Raw genomic sequence first — 22065 nt, forward strand, 5'->3', positions numbered from 1 at the left:
AGCGCGTATGGAGAAATACTAAAAACAACTGGTAGTATACACGCTAGTGGCTGCCGTCAGGCGAGCGACATATGCACAGAGTAGCAGAACATAAGCAGCCAGTCTCGAGGAACGGCCCTGCTGCTGCGGTGAAGGGAAAATGTACAAGTGAGTGGTGAGTAGAGGGGTTTATTTACACCATGAGTAACACCATAAGCACAGGTACAGAGAATGTGTGGGCAGTGACAGTCAACAGTGGTGTAATAATCAGTTATTAAAGATGTAAGATTATTGGCAATGTTGTGATGTTGCTATAATCAAAACCTTCCCAAATAGCTCTTCAATTTTACAATATGTGAGGTTTTATTCCAAATTCCTGAACAGTTTGAACGTGTTTTGTTATGGCAAAATGAAGGCAACGACTTGGACCACAAACCAGCGCAGCTAACTTGAAAAAATGCACTGCGTGTCTGGTGGAGCGTATGCCACCTGCTTGTCTCCATGGAGATGTTATTCCTTTACCTTGAATGTTCATGGTATTGCTTTAAACTTATCTATCTCCATAGAGATGAGGAGACGAAGCTTCCTGGCCAAATTACACGTCAGATCTGTGGAGCAGGGATCACATTCGGGCACAATAAGAACACGTTTATGAAGATCATTTTGAGCCCGTAATTGAATCAATCAATACAATTTATTTATAGAGCACAATCCCTACAAAATGCAATTTAAAGGGATTTACATAAAAAATACACACAAATCGCAATACAAAAAATAAAAGCATTAATTATCTCATTCAAAGTAAAAAGGCAAGATATGTATATAAGTATATAAGTTTAATGCCACTCTGTGGAATGTTTCATTAACAAGGTTAGAATGATACTCATTTATACATTACACATTTTGGTAGCTGAGGAAATCTATTGAACTACCACACAACTTCCACACTCACAAAATAATGCAAACTGAAGAACCGGAGATGGTATCTAGGCTATAATTTGTCAAGCGAAAAAGAAAATTTTAAATCCTGCAATAAACAACTTGTTCCTTTTGATGCAGTTAGGGATTTGAGAACGCAGTTTAGTCTGAACTGCATTATTATCGCAATTGTAAGTCTCTTGATGGACTGAGGCTCTGTATATGATCAGGTGAAGCACTTTTCCAGTCTGCTAGCTTTGAAAACACTTCCAATGAAACCCGCACTAAATTAATTAAATTAGGCTGACACAGGTTTTATCTCCGCTCAAACAGGCAAAAATGATTTTCAATTACATCCACCGAGACACTATTTATTATCTTCCTGTGTTCTCGCTTATTTGGGATTTCTGACGCAGCTTGTTCAATTTGCCCCCAGCATCACAAACAACTATTAGTATTGATTCTTGTCATTGCATCATTTCGGTTGGCTGAGACGGTGCTGTTTGTCAAAAGGGTGAATAGTTGAATGGAGTGGTGCCAGTGCAGCTCATTAGTTGTGTCTGATGTTGCTTTTAAAGTACTTCCCCCGTCATTCCCCAAACGAACACCGCCACCTTTTCTTTCAATTGATTCCTCTCATGGGAAAAGTCCACTGGAACTACTAATGACGTGGCGCCTAAACTTTTAATGAACGCATTTATCAGACTGCATAACACTCTTGACTCCCCCGGCAACCACCTTTCCCACCTCCATAACATCTTATAAATTCATTTTTGGCTCATTATGGGATGTATCAACTCCAGCAGCATCTATTAGGAGGATATGTAAAGTCATTGTGGAGAGTACATTGTGGCTCGCCTAATCATAGACGAGCATTAACTGAGCCGCTCACAAATGACACATTAGTGGGAGTTCAATTTGCAGGGAGATATTACCCACGATGCCTTTAGGAAACAGACGGGAGTGGAGTCTCAGGATGACCTTGTGCGCAAACTTTGTCGAAATACCACTAGTTTCCCATTCTTCTGTTTTCAATCTAATTAACAGATTTGATGTGTAAATTATTCATTATGCTACTGCTTTTTCCATTAACTAGTAGATATAAAGGCAATTGTTCATAAATTAGAGGGGGACACAAGAGGATATCACATACTTTTTTTGGGGGGGAGTTAAATTAATAGAATATTCACTCAAATTTTAATGAAAAAACCTATAGCTTACTTTTTTTTCTTGTCCTTTGAACAATCCGATTAACATCCTGCGATTAATTTTCAGGACAGTCATTTGAGGAGAGAATTTGCATAGGATTGACGTATTATTATTACGGATTACGGATTAGGAGTTTTTAGTTGTTTTTGGAATTCTGCAGATGTAAACAGTTGAAGTAATCCTCAAGACATCAAAGCTGCAGCTATTTTTTTTGTCTTAAAATGTAAGAAATAGTTTCAGTAAAAATAATAATAGTAATGATAATAACAAGGAAATTGATGACAGGGTTGGCACCAACTGTCAAGGACGGGACTGTAATAACTTGAGGAAAAAATGTAATTAACGTTGAACTTGAAAATGCACAAATTTACCAGACACTTGGATGCGACTGATATATAGCGGTCATTTTTATTTTCTGGTTTATTCAATATTTTATTTTCATTTTGTTTTTTTATAATACCGGTATATACTTTTAAATAAATCACCACTCAAGCTCAAGTAGTATCAGTAGTAGGCTTTAAGCAATATTGGCAGTAACGGTAACACTGGAATTGGTAATAAAATGTGTTGAATTTAAAAACAAAAGAAAAAAATATGTTTTTAACTGTTTGCAGTGGTCCAAACAAATGCATTCCGTGCATTCTAAATATTCACTGCGATGATTTTATATTTGGTTGGAGTTGGTAATGCTAAAAACAACTAGCATGCTAACAGTGTAGCAGCATTACTTCCTGGTTGGCGGCTGATAAAAACCTGCCTTTACTCATTTACTGTAATGGGGCGAGACAATTTTGAAAAAAGTCTTATTTACGCTATGCAACGTAAACATTTGTCATATATACTATTTTAAAAGAGTCACATGAGCGGTGCAGAGCGAGATACTTTCTATGACTTTGCAGCTACAGATGGTGCTGTTCACAATGCGATGCACTTTATGACAACTGTGAGAATCACTCGTAACAAAAGGCCCCAGACAGTAGTGGCTTTGCAATTATCCTGGCTGACGTTTACAAGCCATTCCCCAGCACTGTGGAATGGCTCACATTAAGCCGAGATTACCTGAAAAGTTGTATCTCAAATGGAACCTTCACATGGCTGCAGGGTGTACTTCAGACCATCTTCTCCTTGACGCGTAACACAATGACTGGGAGGGAGAGCATGGACTGCATAACGCTCTAAGGCCGCTATCGACGGGTCTTTCTTAACTTTCCAATATCGCTGGGAAACTTCAACAAAACGACAACAAAAAAGTTCGGCAAGGACAAACTAGTTGCAGTTTGTTTTCCGTCCAGTAGAGAGAGTCTTTTGATGATGCTAAGAGGCTTGGCTGTGCTCTCGTTGCAGTGGGACCAGTTGGAGCTGGGGGTGGGCCTCAGCTGGGAGCAGTATCCTGGCAGAGTTTGGGACTCTCCATCTTGAATTCGTCCATCTCTCTGAGCTGTCTGCTAACCCAATCTACACAGAGAAGGTTTGTCCATTTCTACCCTCCTACACATTCAGATACGTTGCAAAATGAGCTGTACTAAGTTTGTTTGAGGGCGATTTTTAGAGTACAAGCCTTAAGCAAATGGAAGTACAAAATTCATTTAACAGTGTTTTTATGTTATCTATGTATTCAATAGGTTATGAATATCAGGAAACTGCTGAACAAGATCGAGAAACCCCACGGCCTCTATCCCAACTTTCTAAGTCCCGTCAGCGGCAACTGGGTCCAACGTAAGTCAGAGAAAATTTATTTTATTCCCTTTTGTCATGAGAAATTTGCCTGTTGTTAAAAGTTGATGAGCGATCTTTGCCTGAAGTTAAGAGTTTAGTGCTTGGATTGTTATTATAATTTAGCCCTATATTTTACTTTCCATATTCACTGTTTTACAATTTGAAAATTCCTACCTTACTTTACCACACTTTTACTTTTAATCCAGACTTATACAGCTTCTATTGTAGAACATCTACAAATTGTGGGTCTCAAATTCCTGTTGGTGCAAAAATGTCTAACTCCAGCCACCTGTGGTCTCTAGCTCTGTGCCAAGCTCGGATAAACTGTGTATATGCCATGTATAGCACAAGTGATTTAGACTACTAGATATTCTGCAGTCTCACTGTGGATGAAATGCTTCGATTTTTTATAGTTTTAGTGTTCAATTAGTGTGCCAATTTTTCTACAGATAAAGTAGACAAGCAGACCCAAATGCATGTGAGTATTTAAGTGGTCAGCGCTTGGCAATATTGACCAAGCCATTCTTTTTAATAATAATGTATAATTGCCAAGCTATGGGTTTTCAGAGTGATTACATAATGGGACAACTGCTTTTTACGGCTCTGAAGTGGTCAAAAACCAAAAGCTTCATGCTCACGGGGAAGAATGCCAACACAAAGTCTCAAAACAATGGATTCCTCTTCTGTAACATCCCCCAAAAACTCTGTTTGTCCAGAAATGTGTTACGGCACGTCTGTAGGGCCCAGTGGATTTACAGAAATCGGACACCTAGGGGTTGTCCAATGCAGAGGGCTTATGGGCAGAGCAGATGTAAATGTCCGCAAGTGTTTGTTGTGGCAAGTTTTCGCTGCTTTTAAGTGTTGTCAGTGGCTCACCGCTGTAGATAAGGACAAAAACCCATAACTTCTGTCTACTTGAAGCATCAACCCTTTTCATTCAGTTTTATAAGCTGTTTGTCATGACTATCTAACAGCGGAGAGTCAACAGCATGCGGTGATGTCTTTAAAATGGCAGTGACAACAAATAATGGGCAAGATGACAGCGCTGGTGAAGGCACTAAAATGGTGCCCGTGGTCACTGGAGCACTGACATCTCAGTCCAGAAAAGTGCAGTGCAGGAACAGCAAAGATACTGCACAGGACCCTCAAGCTCCCTATTCTGAAAGAGGTTTTACAAATACAAACCTTAAAGATATCATTGAGTTTACAACGTTTTACTCTTGTGGTTACTTTAATTGTTATCTAGGCACATCCTCTGTCAGCTCTACTTTCCTTTCATTTTCATACCAAGCTCATTGCACTGTGTATGACTCCCATTGCTCTGTTATTAAAATGATAATGAATTCAATTACTTCAGAAAATTGGAGCTTTGTGATTTACCTGAAAGAGGGTGAAAAGCGTCTCAAAGAAACACGGCGGTCTGAAAAGTGGTAATCTGGGTGATTAGAGAGGCTAATTGTTGTGTGGGAACATGCAGAGAAGCTAAATAGTGTATATTTATCGGCACAGAGAGAATAGAAAGCCCTCGACATCCCTCCCTCTCTTTCTCTCTCTCACTTATGGGTGCCTGCAGAGGACAAACATAAAGGCCTGGTGGTAACCTTGTGGAGGAGTCTGCGGAGCTGTATGCAAGTGGTAATACACCTCCACCACAAAATGGCACTCACTGGAGAGCAGACATGGAAATCAAAAGATACTTGTTTCAGTGCCTGATTTATTTTTGCACCAATGTTAATAGCTTATTAAATGTAACCTTTCTCACTTTACTTCTAGCACCTTTACTATTACTTACACCTTTACCTCTACACATAGTACTTTATCTTGGCTTATTGCATGCGCTTTCCTCCTCAGATCACGTCTCCATTGGTGGTCTTGGGGACAGTTTCTACGAGTATCTGATCAAGTCCTATCTAATGTCAGACAAGGCAGACGAGGACGCCAAGAGGATGTACTACAGTGCACTCGATGTATGTGTCTATGGCCATTATGTCTCATTATTACTTGTTCATTCATAAAACGGGTCACATCTATTAGGCGATTGGAATGAAAGGTGTGATGTTATTTTGTGTCTAGTGAGTGAAGAAGTGCAGGTGCAGAAGAATGTGAAAGTAGGATATGCACAGACTGCCTTGACTGTGATACTATACTATTTATCAATAAAGACAAAACAAATAATAATAGAATATAGAAATAAATGTAAATTTTTTACAATACAATTATAATAAAACATGTTCCACGTGACAAAAGGCCTCGCTGACATATTTAATACTCCATTTGATAAAAACGGATTTCATAATTGCAGTTATTTTCACAGGTCTTTGATCTTTGAAGTATAAAACAACATTAATATATCAGAAGCGTCTCAGGAGAATTGGCGAAGCACAAAAAAGCTACATGAAAAAGATATTTGAAGGGACAATGTAGTGAGACCCCAGGCTTTTATGCAAACCGCTGCACACACACTCCTGCAATTCAATGCAATCAGTGTTTTCTGTTTGCCGTAATGAAGGTCTTTTTAAATCCCCTAACAAAACTCACTCAATATGCCATAAGAGAGTATTTGTGACACAGCCCCGGTGGAGAGGGCTATGAGAAGAAGGCACACGAGATTATATCAAAGCCAAGCTTCCCGGTACTGCCTGATGTGATTAGAGCTACAATTAGTGACTTACTGACTTCTCGCTTGTGTACTTTTACGACTAGCTACAATGCACTGCGTAAACGTATACTCCCATGTTCATAAACTATATTAAAAAAATGTAATGGGATGATGTCTAAAGACTTACACTACTTTCCAAGGCTCCAATTACACCATCACACACACGATAAACTTAAGATGGCCACAGAGATTTGTGCGCTTTTCTTCGCAGGGTCAAGCCAGAGGTACAGCTTCTAATTACAGGATCCATTTTCCCTTGTGTCTTCATATTAAAATGTCTAAGGACCTCAGTGCTATCCAATTTTGTACTGCCTATTTATATAAGGATCTAAGGTGACTGCAAAGCACAACTCATTAACTTTGGCATTCAAATAAAAGTACATTAATTAAAACAATGAGAAAACATTTTTCCATTTATACTTTGCTATAATTAGCGCTAACCACCACTAATTACAGGGAAGTGCGTCAGTCTCAACCCTCAAAAAAAAGAAAAAAACATAATTGTTTATTATTTTCTGCTGCTATTGTTGTAGGGGTTATGTGTCGCCAAACATTGTAATTATGTGTATTTTAAGCTCCAGTAGCTAAAGGTGGGTTGAATTTGGTCCGACTGACCTTGGCCACAGCTCTTAGTGAAGAAACATTTCAGAATATAGCCTTCTGGTCACTAATTTGTATTATTTGTAAAATGTGTCCTTGCATTGTGCAGGCCATCGAGGCTAACCTGGTGCAGAAGTCCCAAGGAGGCCTCACGTACATGGCCGAGTGGAGGGGAGGCATCCTGGACCACAAGATGGGTCACCTGGCCTGCTTCTCCGGGGGAATGATCGGGATCGGGGCAGACGATGGACCACAGGAGAAGAGGCAGCACTATCTGGACCTGGCTGCGGAGATCACACACACCTGTCATGAGAGCTACACACGATCAGGTCAGTGACAGACCTGCAGTTATATCATCGTTTTGCTCGCTTAGTATGGGCACAGACCTTTCAGACTGGTCATGTTATTTAAATTTTTTGGGGGGTACTTAGTATTGAACTTTATTTTATTTGAATTTTTTTATGTTTTTATTTATTTTCAAGCTTGATTTATTTGCCTATTTGACATCTCTCCTATTTATTTATTTTAAACATACAAATTATTATTAAAAAAAAATATATATATATATATATATAATTTAAAATAATAATGATAATAAAATGTACATATGACAGTCATAATTTTACAGTTTGTTACTTGTAAACCGTAATATTGATCTAAAACGGCTTTGTAATACAAATAAGTTTATTGACTTCCTGTTCAAAACTGCTGAATTGAAAAGCCCCGCCTCTTTATAATGACGTTTCACAGTAACAAGCAGCAGATCATGTCATTTACATATTTCAGTTTTAAAAACTGTCTATTTGACATTTTTGAGCCATACATGTGTCACTCGAGAGTCTCGGCCTCAGTTGCAGGACAAGGATTAATCGAACATGCAGGAATCAATAATAATACAAATTTGAGTAAACTAACGATAAGAAAACACCATTGTAATCATGTTAAAATGTCAGTAAGGTTGATTTAGCATAAAATACAAAAGAAAAGAAAATAAAGCTAAATAAATGAGTGTACAAAATATGGCAGTAATAATAGTTTAGTTTGATTATTAATTATTTTTCAGGTTGCATATACAAAAACCTCATCAGCTCATAAGCAATCTCAGCTGGCAGGCATGCTAAAGGAATAATAGAGGATTTTTTGACGATTTGAGAACTCAAGCGACTGTTAGTCCCTTTTTGAAAAATCCGCATGCGCACACTCACCACCAAAGATTGCGTGCCAAAAATCCTCCATTATTCCTTTAACCTTTGGAGGATTAACAGGGTTGACATGAGGACTCACTGCTCGCACCTTGTTCTTCTCACTGCACTATTTGCCCTGCACAAGTTCCGACTCTGTCAAAGCCGCTCAAATCTTGCTCCATTTTCTTTTATTTCTTTTTTTTTTAGCACGTCAAAATCAGGGACAAAATGTTCCCTTGTTCCTAATGTCCCGCTCCCTCTGACAGACACCACTCACCTGTGAATGGCACTTAAACTGTCTGAAGTCATCATTTTACTGCTCGTTAATGTGTCGGCCTAATAGTGGAAATAATTCATAATCCAGTTTTATGCATAGTACACAAGAAGTTCTTTAGAAAGTATTTAAATGTTGTAGTGCAATTCATGTGCAATTACTGTCGTGATCACATGCAATGGTGTTTATTTATTTATTTTTATCTTTATTTATTTTTCCCATCCCTTGTTGGGAAATGGGAGGTTTTGTTTATAGGAGTTTTTGTTTAAAAGAGATCTTCTACTGAGAGTGTTTTTCTGTTCTTTTCCTCTGTATCTACCTGCGTTGCAACAATGAAATTTCCCCATGTGTGGACAATAAAGGATTATCTTATCTTATCTTATCTTGGTTAGTGTATGGGGGGTGTATTGCTAAGTCACTTGTGTTCAAACAGGTTGTGGCATACAGTGAGAGAATTAGGAGTGTGGGAGATGGTGAATTAACAGCGCCTAAGGCTTTCTCATTTAGCTGTGAATCAAAGGGAGAATGGTTCTTGGTGGCTTCACCTCGGCACACAGACGACAAGACTAATAAGGAGCAGCAAGAATTTTAAGTTCTCGATTATTGTCTAACACCTCACAGCTGCGGGCAGGAGCCGGAGACACAGAGGTGATTAAAACCCAGTAATCCAGCCGCAATGAAAAGAAAGTTTAGGCAGTGATATACGGTGCGGAAGAGTAAACAGAACAATGAGAAGAGTGAGACTTTTGGCAAATTTGGAGAGGGTTTGCCTTTGAAATGAGGTTAAAAGACCATTCAAAATAGATTCTGCTTAGAGATGTGGGAACACAAGAAACCCTGTGTAAAACTGCAGCAGAATCCTTCCTTTTCCAAGACTCTTTTGATGTCCCTGGCTTCTGTCTTGGCACTGAAAATAATCCTCTGCTAATTTTAAGCTTTTTTGCCTCATTGATGTTAGGAGGCTGCGCGGATTCACCCACAAATGGCAAAATCTGGAAAGAACAAAGAAAAGGTCTTTTCATCTTCCTGGGCAAGAGTCCCGTGGAGTTCTTTACAAACTCTCTCTTTACTTGTTACGGGGCAGAGGGTGCATTACACATTTGGGAGTAGCTGCCAAGAACATGTGTGACGTGTGTGTGTTCACAGTGAGTACCATTCAGCTTTGTCTTAAACACATTAATACTTTATAAGATAAGATAAGATAAGATATTCCTTTATTGTCCCACATGGGGAAATTTCATTGGTGCAACGCAGGTAGATACAGAGGTAGATACAGAAGAACAGATCACTTATAGGAAGTCTGAAAAACACTTTCAGTAGAAGATCTCCTATAAATAAATAAAAACTCCCATAGACAAATAGATAAATACCATTGCATGTGATCCCGACAGTAATTGCACATGAATATGTGTCACGACAGCACATAGATTGCACATGAATTTCACAGTAATTGCACATGAATTGCACATGAATTCCAACAGCAATTGCACATATGACAGAATTGCACATCAGTATTAGGTTAGGTCAGTATTGCGACGGGATAACGTGACGATCTCCGGGTAAGACGACTGTTCTCCGCAGTTTCATGAGTTCCTCCTTTGTGGAAACGCGGTACGAGCCGGGGGGCGGGGCCGGAGCCGGGGGGCGGGGCCGGAGCCGGGGGGCCGGGGGGCGGGGCCGGAGCCGGGGGGCGGGGCCGGAGCCGGAGCCGGGGGGCGGGGCCGGAGCCGGGGGACTCAGAGCCAAAACACATCGCCACGACACGACGAAAACACTCAATCCAGCCGAATAAAGTCAAAACAAGTTAATTTAAAGCGATTCCAGTGCGTGTCCTGATCGTTGGTGAAGTTCCTCTTTCATATAAACGTGTATATAAACGTGTATATAAACGTGTACCGACGACACGCCGTACTTTAGCGCGGCCGGAGGGCGCGGGGGGGGGGGGCTCGCTCGGAGCTAGCTCACGTCACAACAACACAACGAAAAACACTCAAATCCAGCCGAAAAAAGTCAAAAACAGTTGAATTAAAAAACTATTCCAGCGCGTGTCCCTATCGTACAGTAAAATCGAAAAAATATACTAACTATATTTACAAAATATAGGAGATAAAGCACAATAAGTGTGAGAAAGAAGAGAGAGCGTTTACACCGGGCTGCCAGCTGTACCAGCGCCTTATGACGTATGAGACGTGTCATCATTTTTGGATCAAGTTCACAGATTTTCACAGCAGCAGTGGCAACAGGAAGAGTCTTTGTTTCAGCTCCGGTTTTAGATGATTTGTTCGCTCCACATATTGTCAGATATGGCTAATTCAACACGACAGACACTTTGAGTTTTTAAAGCAAGTGCATGTACTGTTCTTTACAACTTCTAGTACACTGGTTCTAATGCTTTCGAATGCAAGTACGGAAATATAACACATAATGTCTAGTAAAATCGAATAATCATGATAATGAGGTCTTTATATTTGAAGTTTGTGTAAATATTTGTCGTTTAGTCCTCATCTTGCTGTGGTCCTGATTGCTTAATATAAATGTTGCTATTACTGTTGAAGTTTTTTCCATAATATCAAGCAGCCATTTTTAGAGAAGACATGCTTATTACTTTTTGTGTTGCAGTGATTGACGTTCTTGAATTGTCGAGCTTTCTTTGAATAACCTACAGTCAAATACTCCATACTAACCACTCTATGTATAAATGCAGTAAAGCCCATGTGATTGACTTGTTTTGACCAGTTCCCAATGAGAGCTTTTACAGTTAGAGATTTAACCACAACCATTTACATGTGCATGAATTATTTAGTGCAGAAACGGCATGGGAGTTCAGCTGGATGCGCTCAAACCCTTAGACTCTGTTCGAACCCCGAAGTGCAAATGCAGAAATGTGCCTATTGAATATATTCCACTGATGGACAGCCAAGCAGCGCTTTATAGCTTTAATAAGAAGGGTATTTCCCGCTCGCACCAGCCAAAAAATGCATAATAGAGAAGAAAAAAACATACATAAGTTGCACTGGAGTATCAAATGCAGTTGCAAGTGTGAAAATAACAAATAATATCACATATAAGTCTAAGTATAAGTATAAGTCGCACCCCGGCCAAAACTATGAAAAAAGGTGCGACCGAAAAATACAGTACTCACTTACTACTCAGACTTGAATGTTTTATTTAATTGGGCCCGAGCGCCACAAGCTGGCGAGAGGCCTATTAATCTTGTAAGGCCGTGCGAAGCACGGCTGCGAAAGTGCGCACGTAGTGCGCACGAAATCGAGCGCAAAGCGCTCGCCCACTTCCAAACACTCACTAACGCACTCCTTCACTCATGCACGCCCCGTGCATACTAATTAGTAGTAGGAAAATGGAACATTACCGTTGTAAACGGGCGAAGCCCGTGCAAAAGTGCGCACTAAACGAGCACTTTACATTGAGATGACGACCGCGAAGCGGTCGTCATCCCCATATAAAGCACTCATTTGCGCTAAGTACCTCACGAATACGTTCCCCATCTCTTGCATGTTCCGTGCATATAAGCATGTAATGCAAAAAATGAACATTATTACTGTATAGAGGGCCAAAAACACAAAGTGGGCGGAGCCCACTCAAAATTAACGAAAGTACCCGTCAGTGACCAGGGACCCACACCATGAGGTAGGAAAGCGCGAGCGCTTTCCGAAAATGTATAGTTTATGATATTTGGAAAATGGGAAACATTGTTTTCGCATCGGAATATTATTCTTTCTTCTTCTTCTTCTTCTTCTTCTTCTCGGGACCAACCCCCCTATTTTTCACCCAGTGAACATTGACGAAAAGTCACAAAAATTTGCACACCTCTAAAAATCGTGCCTCTCTACATTCTGGCTATTTCCCTTTTCTAAAATAAAAAAAATTGGCGCGTCAGCGCCCCCAAATGTACCAAAAATGCATTGAGAGATGGGAAATGACCCAAAAAAAATCTGATCGTAGAATCATGAAATTTGGCGCAGAGGTAGATGGTGACAAGAGAAGTAAAAAATATTATTACGGCAACGCCGTCCGCCCAACCAAATGTCGGCCATATTGCTTCAAAAATGGCTAAACATGACTTCGGAGTTTTTCCAAACGTCGTACTTTTACGAACTCCTCCCAGGGCGTTGGCCCTAAAAAGCTGAAATTTGGTGAAAATGCTACTGAGGAGTGGGACATCAAAAGTTATCCAAATTACATTGATACCTGTCACGGTCTCTGTGCGGCAAAGCCGCAAACTGTAGCAAGAATTTCAGAAATCTCCCAAATTTAACATTTCTGCCGTTTGCGCAGATAAAGTCCGAATTGCGTCAAATTAGAATCAGTTGTTAAACTCTTTGCCCTAAACCTACTTGAAGTGAAATAAATTAATTTGGAACCACAGCGCCCCCTACAGATTTTATATGGAGGTTAAATATTTAGTTTTGCGAAATTATATGAAATTTGACACACAACTCAATTTTGGCATCCCCATCAGAAAAGTCAATGAGACCCATGTCATAATTGTTATGGCGTTGCCGTAACGATGACCGAAACCTTCCATGTTATTCCAATGGGGAAATCGCCAGAACATGTTTACACTTTAGACTTTCACAAACTCCTCTTAGGGCGTTAGACATATTAACCCGAAATTTGGTGAGACTCATCTTCAGGGGTGGACCATCAAAAGTTATCCACATTTTTATTCAAAGAGTCACGGTGTCTGTGCGGCAAAGCCGCACATTTTGCCAAGAATTCAAAATAAAATAGCTTTTTGATGGTAAAACAAAGGGGAGAAGATGTGACAGCGTCACAGATTCAGCAGTAGGCGCAATAAAAGGACAATTGGGGCGCGTTAGCGCCCCCTCCTCTTGCGGCGTGGCGGCGGCGTAGCGAGGGCCGATCATATATTTACTATTATTATCCATACTATTTATTCTGTACTAGGTTAGTCCTCATTAACTACTCATTCAATATTTAGTTATCATTAAGTTTTCATCAATAACATACTGATAAAAACAATAAATGAACACAAGGGTCAGGTGCACCTCACTTCCAGTAGTTGCTCAGAAAGACTCCACCCACACCCGCTTCCGTGGTTACTGCACATTATCTCTCTTCAAACATTCAGATTAAGTGAACTGTTTGTTTAGTTGTAATGCAGAAACCTTAATTAAGAGGAAGACAACAGTGTAGCTTCAACTTGGAATTTACAGCCTCTTGAGAGCGCATTTTAGATTTACACACTGTCACTAAATTGTTGTTGGCAAATTAAGCCATGAATTCTCCTCTGTGAAAATAAACAATATAACTCAGGCATAAACTCTGACAGATGAATTGCTTATTAAAATATAGCCGTGCTTCGAGAAAAGCAGATAGACAACTTTGTATAGGACGTTCAATGTATCACTTTACTGCTAGTGACTGACTTTCCATCTACATTATTATTCATGCTATTCTGTTGACGTGAGTTGATTTCACTTTTTGGAATACATTTCATACTTTGCTCCTATTGTAGAGTTCGACATGCACTTATTCGGACACTTGAAACCCACAGCGACCTCAAAGCTCCCTCTCCCTCCCACCAACGGATATTTTCCCAGAAACATCAGCGGCAGAGTGGTTTTAGAAGATGGAACCAATTGTCCACTCACACATATTGTATACACGGACAGAGACACGATTGCAAAGCCAAGTGTGTTGCAGAACGTTAGATGTTGCTATGCCAATGCTCTGCTTTTGACCTCAGTGAAAATAGATCCCTTTGTACCAGGGGATGAATAGATGGTTTATGTTTTAAATTGAGGATGAAATGGAAAGTTCTTCTGGACAAAATGTGTTGAACGGATTCCTTGTGTTTTTGTAACCCTCATGGAAATCCAACGTTAAGACTTTAAAGGTGATGTGTTTTTTACTTTTTTGGTTGTGTCCACCAGGAACAAAACTGGGCCCAGAGGCGTTCAGGTTCGACAGTGGAGCTGAAGCCACGGCCACCAGACTGAGCGATAGATATTATATTCTACGTCCAGAAGTCATCGAGAGCTACATGTACATGTGGAGAGTCACACACGACCCCAAATACAGAGAGTGGGGCTGGGAGGCTGTGCAGGTGAGACACACACTGCAGATACTACTGTCATGTTATACTTCTACTGAGACATTTACATCCCATCCTAAACATTACCATCATATGTGAACATTTAAAGGTGCGTCATTTTTCTGGTGGAGGACACAGCCTATAAGCTCATGGGGATAATATTGCTTTGCCTGGAATGTTCCACAGTATTACATTGAATTACTTATTTATCTGGTATCTGTCCAATTTCCGGTGTGTATTTATTATTTTAATTTTAATTTTATTTATTTATTTATTTTTTATTATTTTATTATTTAGTTATTCTTATTATCTCAAATACCTTTTTTTATACTTATACTTATTTTATCCTTTACATAAATAAAGTATTATGTTCTACCTGGTTCAGCTCGGGGGGGGGCTGAACCAGGTAGGTTTCTATCTGTGCTGACAGAAAGTAGTTTTATGCAGCAAATACTTAGCTGTGGCTAGAATAAAAATGTGTTTGCTTTGGACTGAGCAGTGAAAGTGTGTTTTTTCCTCTGTGATGGTTGATAAATGTACTTTTACTGTGACGGATCAGACACGGGACAAATTGAGTCCTTCAAAGTGTAGTCCTTTCCATTGACAACGTAATTCAAGGTCCAGCCATAAATAGCGTTTGAAAGCCTATACACACCACCAGGGCAATGTTTCTTGTTTCTATAGAAAAATCTATAACACCAGACAATGAATAGTGGCTTGTAAAGATGTATAAATATAGACTTTACCTTCAGCACGACACCCTCGATTACCCCGACCTGCTCTATTGACATAAGGTGGCATTACAGGTCCATTTGCGCCCAGAGGAAGAGGAGGTTGCGAATGCAGCCCTGTTATTAACGTGGCATCAGACAGGAGTATGTTAGCTTAGCAATCAGTCAGTGGAGTGAGAGATCAAGCTGACGACTGTGACGCGCCTGTAATTATAAAGCCCAAAGGTTGACAGAAGTGTCGACCCGCTCCTCTACGTGAACACGGGATCTAACACGCCAGGGTCGTTGTTAATGAATGTGTATAAGCCAGCCCTTTGCAGCAGGGCTAATGATGTGCTAATCCGCTTGGCTAGCCCAGAAACTGTCCATTAGCCTATGTCAGATTTAGTATTGCAGGTGTCTAGACTCTGTAGCTTACAAAGCGACTCAGAATGTTTGATGTACTAATTCTTAAAGAAAAAACAAGTTACGAACGGAAATTAAAAAGTCTGTTATTTTTGGGGCCAAAACAAAAAAATCTATAGGTAATTTCGGAGGTAGGAACTAAACATGTGATGCATACAATGATGCATACAATTCAAAGGAAATATTCTCTGGATTAATACTCATTCAACAAAATACACCATTATTAATGACAATAAAAGCCTCGGAAATCACTGCTGTCCATGTCCAGTTTCTCCCCTCAGGCAAGAGAAAAGAGGAACATACACAAACTGCCCTGTGGAGATTTTGTCACTGTGATTTGAATGTATATATCTTAAGCCGTTAAGTATTTAATGTTTGGTTCAATAAATACTTAACTTAAAATGACAGGCAAAACATCTGCGTTGCCCTGTCAGTTTCTACCATGTCTTATGTGCTCTTTGTCCTGCCAGGCCCTGGAGCAGCACTGCAGAGTGGAGTCAGGCTTCTCTGGCATCAGGGACGTGTACACCACCAACGTGAGCCACGACAACATGCAGCAGAGCTTCTTCCTCTCAGAGACACTCAAGTACGTCCCATCTCCTCGGCCCAAATGACTTTCCACCACAGTATCTGCGCTAAACGGTTACCCTCTGTAATACCGCCTCCATAACCATTACTTTCATCTGGGCCTATATGCCATTGTGCACCCTTGATAGCACACACGGCACAATTTCGGCACAATTTTCCTTACTCTAGTTGGAAATGAAGAATATTCTCAGAAACATTGCGGCGCCTACAGATGGGGTAATGGCAGCTCGCCTCCACCGCGAGTCATTTATGTGATGCAGACCTCCGTATCAGGGTACCATGTCCTGACACTCGGAGTAGAGCCTTATTTTAAGGCCAGGGTGATGAGAGATTCAGGTCGGCAGAAAGCAGACGGCTTTTAGCAGCTGCCTGTACGCCGCTTCAATTTACAGCTGCATTAACCTGAAAGTGACAATCACCGCAAAGTAAGAGCTTCTGCAAAGAATCATTTAATGCAAGTAACACAGCAGAAGGCGGAGGGGCAATATTTGGCATAGTATTGTGAAAATGTTTATGTATTTCTGTTGCCTATAATAAGAACAGTTTTTTTTTTTGGCCAACTTTTCAAATTTGCCATTCTTATTACTGTATTATAAGTAGTATAGTGTCAATTCACATTTTGAATGGGATTAAACAAAGGGGATTCCCTGAAACGGCCACACCGTATCAATAAGAATCATCTGAACATTTTAAATCATTTCCAAATTAAAGCTCAATCATGCATTAGAGCTTTTATTAACTATAAACAGTTATGTATATGATAGACCGTGTATTGTAAGAGCAGATATGAAAACATGACAACAGTAAGACATTTCTTTATAAACTCATGCTAATCACTTTATAAGAAATGACACTGATGAGTCATTGATTGTTCTTATAGTATGTTCATTTCCTTTAGTATTTTATCATCACTTTTTATGGATAATTAACTACCATGTCAGGACTGTCACCTCAGCGTTTTTGTGATGCCACAGTACAAGATAAATATCAGCTACAGTAAATAAACGTCATATTTTTTGCCAAATGGACAACTGCCAAAACCATAGTTTCACAATGGCTCGTTCATTAGAAATGATAGTGTAACAGAGACAGTCCTGCTCAAATTCAGAACACATAGCTGAGAAATGTGCCTACAGCCTGCAATAAAGGCGCCTTTGAAAGCTCATTTAAATGTACATACAAGCAGAGCTTTTTACATATGACTATCTCTTTTCCCTGCGGCGCTAGTGTCAGCTCAATACTTACCTGCAGAAGAAGCCTTTGAAATGCATATGATGTTTGTTTTTATATTGCCTGATTGATTTAATATTTTCTAAGTGTGAATCACTCTCACAGTCTGTAAACAATGTTTTGAGCAGAATAAGTGAAATGATGGCTCTATGGTTTATTTCATTTGTTTGTGTAGGTACCTGTACTTGCTGTTTTCTGAAGACGACCTGCTCCCCCTGGAGGACTGGGTCTTCAACACAGAGGCCCACCCCCTGCCTGTGGTCCGCAGGAGCTGTCAGCAGAGTCATGTGACACAGACAGGCTCCCAGTGACTGGACCAGGACAGGACTCACACAGGCCTGGGCTCTGTCACGACTCTGTGGTCCTCTTCAGTGAGGGCCATGGTCCATACGCTGTGATTGTATCTCCTCTGCCGCAGACACCACTGCTGGCTCTTCTTTTTGTGGACAATCAAAACAAACTTTCATGAAAAGAGCACCTTTTTCTTTCCTTCTTTCCTCTGTGAGGAAACAGTACTGCAGACCCAAATGTATGGGAGGAGGCTCTGGGCCATACTGTTAGAGACACATAGAACCACTTGAGTTTGGTTCCATGATTTGAACCCTCGGTTAATCTGATAACTGATTTTCTTAGACCTTTCTTGGCATTTCCTTTGTGAGTACACTCTTTGACCAAAGGTTTGTTTGCATCTATTCCCCTGTTTCTAGTAATGTGTTTGGTAAGGTTTAACAGGTAGTAAATGACTGATGTGTACTAAATATTGAAAATGTACAGACTAAATGAAATGTGAATCCCAGATCCACCTCCAAAATAATGCTGATGTCATGTTTCTCTGAAACAAGTTTGAATGAATTTTTAAAGTTGTCAGGAAGACGGCAGTGTCTTACGCATCCAGGGACCATTTGAACATTGTTAAGTTGCATTTCCACTCTATGCTTGGTTACTTATTCTCGCTTTGCCTTTCAAATCAAAGTGAGGAAGGAGGCCATGTGGGCGCGCTGACCTTAGAACAAGTGTATGAAAAGGAACAGAATGAGAGCTCTGCTGCCGATGGCTTTTCCTTGTCTCTTGTATTTTCCGCTTCACCTTGAGCCTTTACGGTCCGTGTGGCTGCCACTGCGGAGGTTCACCTCTTCTGTTGTCACTGCGCTTGTAGAGCGAATGTGCTGTACATACTGACCCTGTCTGAGCTTGTCTTCATTTTGTGATTCTGTTCAAATTCAGTGAACATTTTGTTTGGGGTTCTGTTATGATTTGCTTCCCTCAGGTGTTTTCGGTAAAGATTTTCAGTCTAGTTAATTCTGATATTAATTAATGTTATTCTTACTGTTTGATTTCACTGTTGAATATTTTCAAATACTGATAAAAGATCTGTGCAACTTTGTACATTTAAGCTCTGCTGTCATGTCTTTCTTCATCACTCCACCTGCTTATTGTGATAGTTTGATGCAGTTAAACCTGTGCTGACCGAGGGAAAGATCCTGAACTCGCCTCATTTGCTGCTCACATTTGTTTTCAATGTTTGCTCCCAGGAAGTTCATTACAGATTTAATTAAAGGAGGTTATCTCAGAGTTGGGGAAAGTTCCAGCAATCAGCCGCTGAAAATGACTAATGGGGTTTAGCCAGTGCACAACTCTCTCCATGTGTCAGAGTTAACGGTTTATATCATCAACCTCCTGTCATCTAAATCCTCATTTCAACACATTACGACTTCCGGGAAATAAAAGTTACATGATTGAAATTCACTGGTAAATTGAAAATAGTTTGAAAAGTCTATAATTTGGACTCCCTTTGCCTTTAAAACGAGCAATCTGCCCATTTATTTAATGCTTGTCAATGCAGTCTTTACCATGCATCAGTGTTACTGTTTTCTAGATACAAATAAATGGTGATTACCTTTGGTGGGTTGTGGCTGTTGCTGTCACTAATATTGTTGCCTTAATTGAACCCTTTATTTATGCCTTGGATTTATATAGTACCTTCGAAGATGCCCAAAAAATTAAATTTTCATAATTCACTCTTGTAAGACAAGTTGGTTGAGGAGCCAGTATGAAAGTATGAACACTGATTATGACGTGGCCTCATTGATGGACCGCTTTACCTTGACGAGCTTCCAGTGATTTCTTCTGGACCGACGCAGCAAAAGGGTCAAACAAGGTATAATAAAGGCATAATAAAGGGACTAGTAGGTTTTCTTTGCTTAACCTTTCCCTCCTCTTCCTGCTTTTAGTGTACTTTGGCTTGAATACACCAGGTTTTGAGCACAGCAACACCCCCAAGGTAAGTTCTCTATGTCATTAGTTAGATTTTAAACCCTAATGTGTTGATTAGTTGAACATTAACAATCTTGGGACTAAAATATATGATCATTTTAGAAAGTGTGGTTAAAGAACAACCATATAAAAAGGTAAAATATGATGTTGCTATTGTTTTAATGTTTGTTTTGAGCGCTCAGGTGTTCACAAATGTATCAAAATAATAACCTACTAATAAATTACATGTTTGATTAATTTTCCGATAAAATATTATACTTGTTTTCCACCATCGCACATCAATATTACATAGAAGCTTTAATTTGAAATAATATGAGCCTTAATTTGACATACAAATCACACTGCACTATTTCCTTTTTGAAGCTGTACTCAGCATTGTGCATATTAAAAGTGGGTTTAGAGCAGTGGTTCCCAAACAGAGGAGGCTATAGGCCCCCAGAACATGAGGCTCCTCAGGTGAAGTGAGGCAGTTTGATGTTTAAAGGTTTAACTAGCTCATTTTCTCATAACATTGTTCTTGCTTTGCCTGGAAAGTTCCACAGTATGATATAAACTCATCTATCTTTCATTTATCTAGTTAAAGGAATGTCCCCAATTATCTTCTAAAATAATGGGTGCTGACCATGAAATTAATAAAAAAAATCAATATAAACTAATATTCAGCTCTAGCCAACTTACTTTTTTTGTAAGTGGATTAAAAGTCATCTAATTTGCTTGCGTGATTCTTTGAACAGAGCCTGTAAGTTGGATGGATGTGACACTGGCGTGACCACAGTTCACACGTCTGATGTTTCTCACAGGGTCCAAGGGGCCCCTCAGGGACTTTGTGTGTTTGCTCAGGCACATGAAGAATTAGAGGGAACTTTGCTGTATTGTCATGGGATTCTGGCAGTATTTTTGCACTGTGGAAGCACTCCTCACAGCATCTTGTTCATGAATCCATTATTTATGATTACTGTGTATATACGCCCGTCACACCATAAATAATATACAGTAAATAACCAAAGAATAGTCTGGAGTGTATTTTCATGTCCTGTATGTCTGTCCTTGTACAGCAATCATTCCAAAGTATTCTGACTCTATAAATGGGTGATTAATGTATTTGACAGTAGTGAGTGACCCACCTGTTCATTGAGATGTTCCATCATGCATTCCTTTACTTTGAATCTCTGGATATTTTTGCACTGTTGCGATTTTGTCAGTAACGGTGACATATTTCCTCCGTGGGGTGGCAGAGTGCTCCCTTAGAGATAGTGTGAGGAACACAGCCACACAGGAGGAGCTTGGAGTAGAGCTGCTACTCGTCCAGATGAGGTGGCTTGGGCATATGTTCCGAATATCTGCCTTCGAGAGGTGTTCTGGGCCCCGCCGGCAGGAGGCCCCGGGGAAGACCCTGGAGGGACTCTGTCTCTCTGTGAGAACCCCTCGGGCTGAAGTGTCTGGAGAGGGAAGTCTGGACCCCCTGCTCAGACAGCTGTCTACACCACCAGAGCACAGATAAAGCGGAGGAAAATGGATGGATGGACTAAAAGATGGGTCACGATCCAAACTTGTGTTCTTCCAAGTTAGTGGCATGTTAATAGTTTTTATCTTTGTTTAGACATTTGTGGACAGATTCAATACAGCAATCAGAACAGTCTGTGTTGAATACATGTGTTTTTTGATGTCCTTTTACATTTTACTTGTATAAAGATGGAGCTCTGAAAGGCAAACATTTACTGAGTCTCTCATGTGAAATGCTACTTAATAAACTAAGCGTAAGTGACACTGACAACATTATAGAACCCTTTTTTAACATCGCCAACACGAAAGCAAGTTTTATCTTTGATTACACAAAGCAGTGAAGTGGCAAGTTCACGCTCCGTCAATCCTGTCCCACCCATTTCAAAATCAAAGGAATTCACATCGCTCTGATGTTTTCCAGGACAACAATGTCGTCTAGTTTATTTTTCTAAACAACACAAAAGCACATCTTGTCAGAAATGTCACAAACATAACTGGGAAAAGTTTCAAATTAGTAAATAACTTCAAAGAAAATGTCACTAAATCTTATATATGATGCTACTTTTAAGATGACGTCTTTATGAGCCCCTTAGGTTTTGTCGGTCTGTTCAGCACATATTTCCCTCCTCGTAGAGAGGAGGAGCTCTCTCATGGCTCTAGTGGATCATACCTGGTAACCAAGCACTCAAGTGTTTGTATATCATGCATTTGTAACA

At 40.0% G+C, this 22065-nt stretch overlaps 2 protein-coding genes across 3 annotated transcripts in view; one reads left to right on the forward strand and one right to left on the reverse strand.

The window, feature by feature from the left end:
* The window catches only part of LOC140374521 (mannosyl-oligosaccharide 1,2-alpha-mannosidase IA), a 212864-nt gene extending 193899 nt beyond the window's left edge, over positions 1–18965 (forward strand). Inside the window, exons 6-12 of one of the 2 annotated variants that reach the window (XM_072461449.1) lie at positions 3451–3574; positions 3729–3822; positions 5674–5789; positions 7191–7410; positions 14458–14630; positions 16225–16340; positions 17748–18965. In XM_072461449.1, coding sequence (XP_072317550.1) covers positions 3451–3574; positions 3729–3822; positions 5674–5789; positions 7191–7410; positions 14458–14630; positions 16225–16340; positions 17748–17883 — 979 coding nt within the window. In that variant the 3' untranslated portion in view covers positions 17884–18965. Of the gene's footprint in view, positions 1–3446; positions 3575–3728; positions 3823–5673; positions 5790–7190; positions 7411–14457; positions 14631–16224; positions 16341–17747 lie in introns of both variants that reach the window. The other variant, XM_072461448.1, reaches the window with a different exon arrangement.
* Positions 1–22065, reverse strand: part of ago3a (argonaute RISC catalytic component 3a) — a 479754-nt gene that overhangs the window by 432346 nt on the left and 25343 nt on the right. The window lies entirely within an intron of this gene.

This window comes from Eucyclogobius newberryi, unplaced genomic scaffold, assembly GCF_026437365.1.
Source record: "Eucyclogobius newberryi isolate DKJ021-1_F unplaced genomic scaffold, fEucNew1.0.hap1 SCAF_3, whole genome shotgun sequence".
Taxonomy (NCBI): domain Eukaryota; kingdom Metazoa; phylum Chordata; class Actinopteri; order Gobiiformes; family Gobiidae; genus Eucyclogobius; species Eucyclogobius newberryi.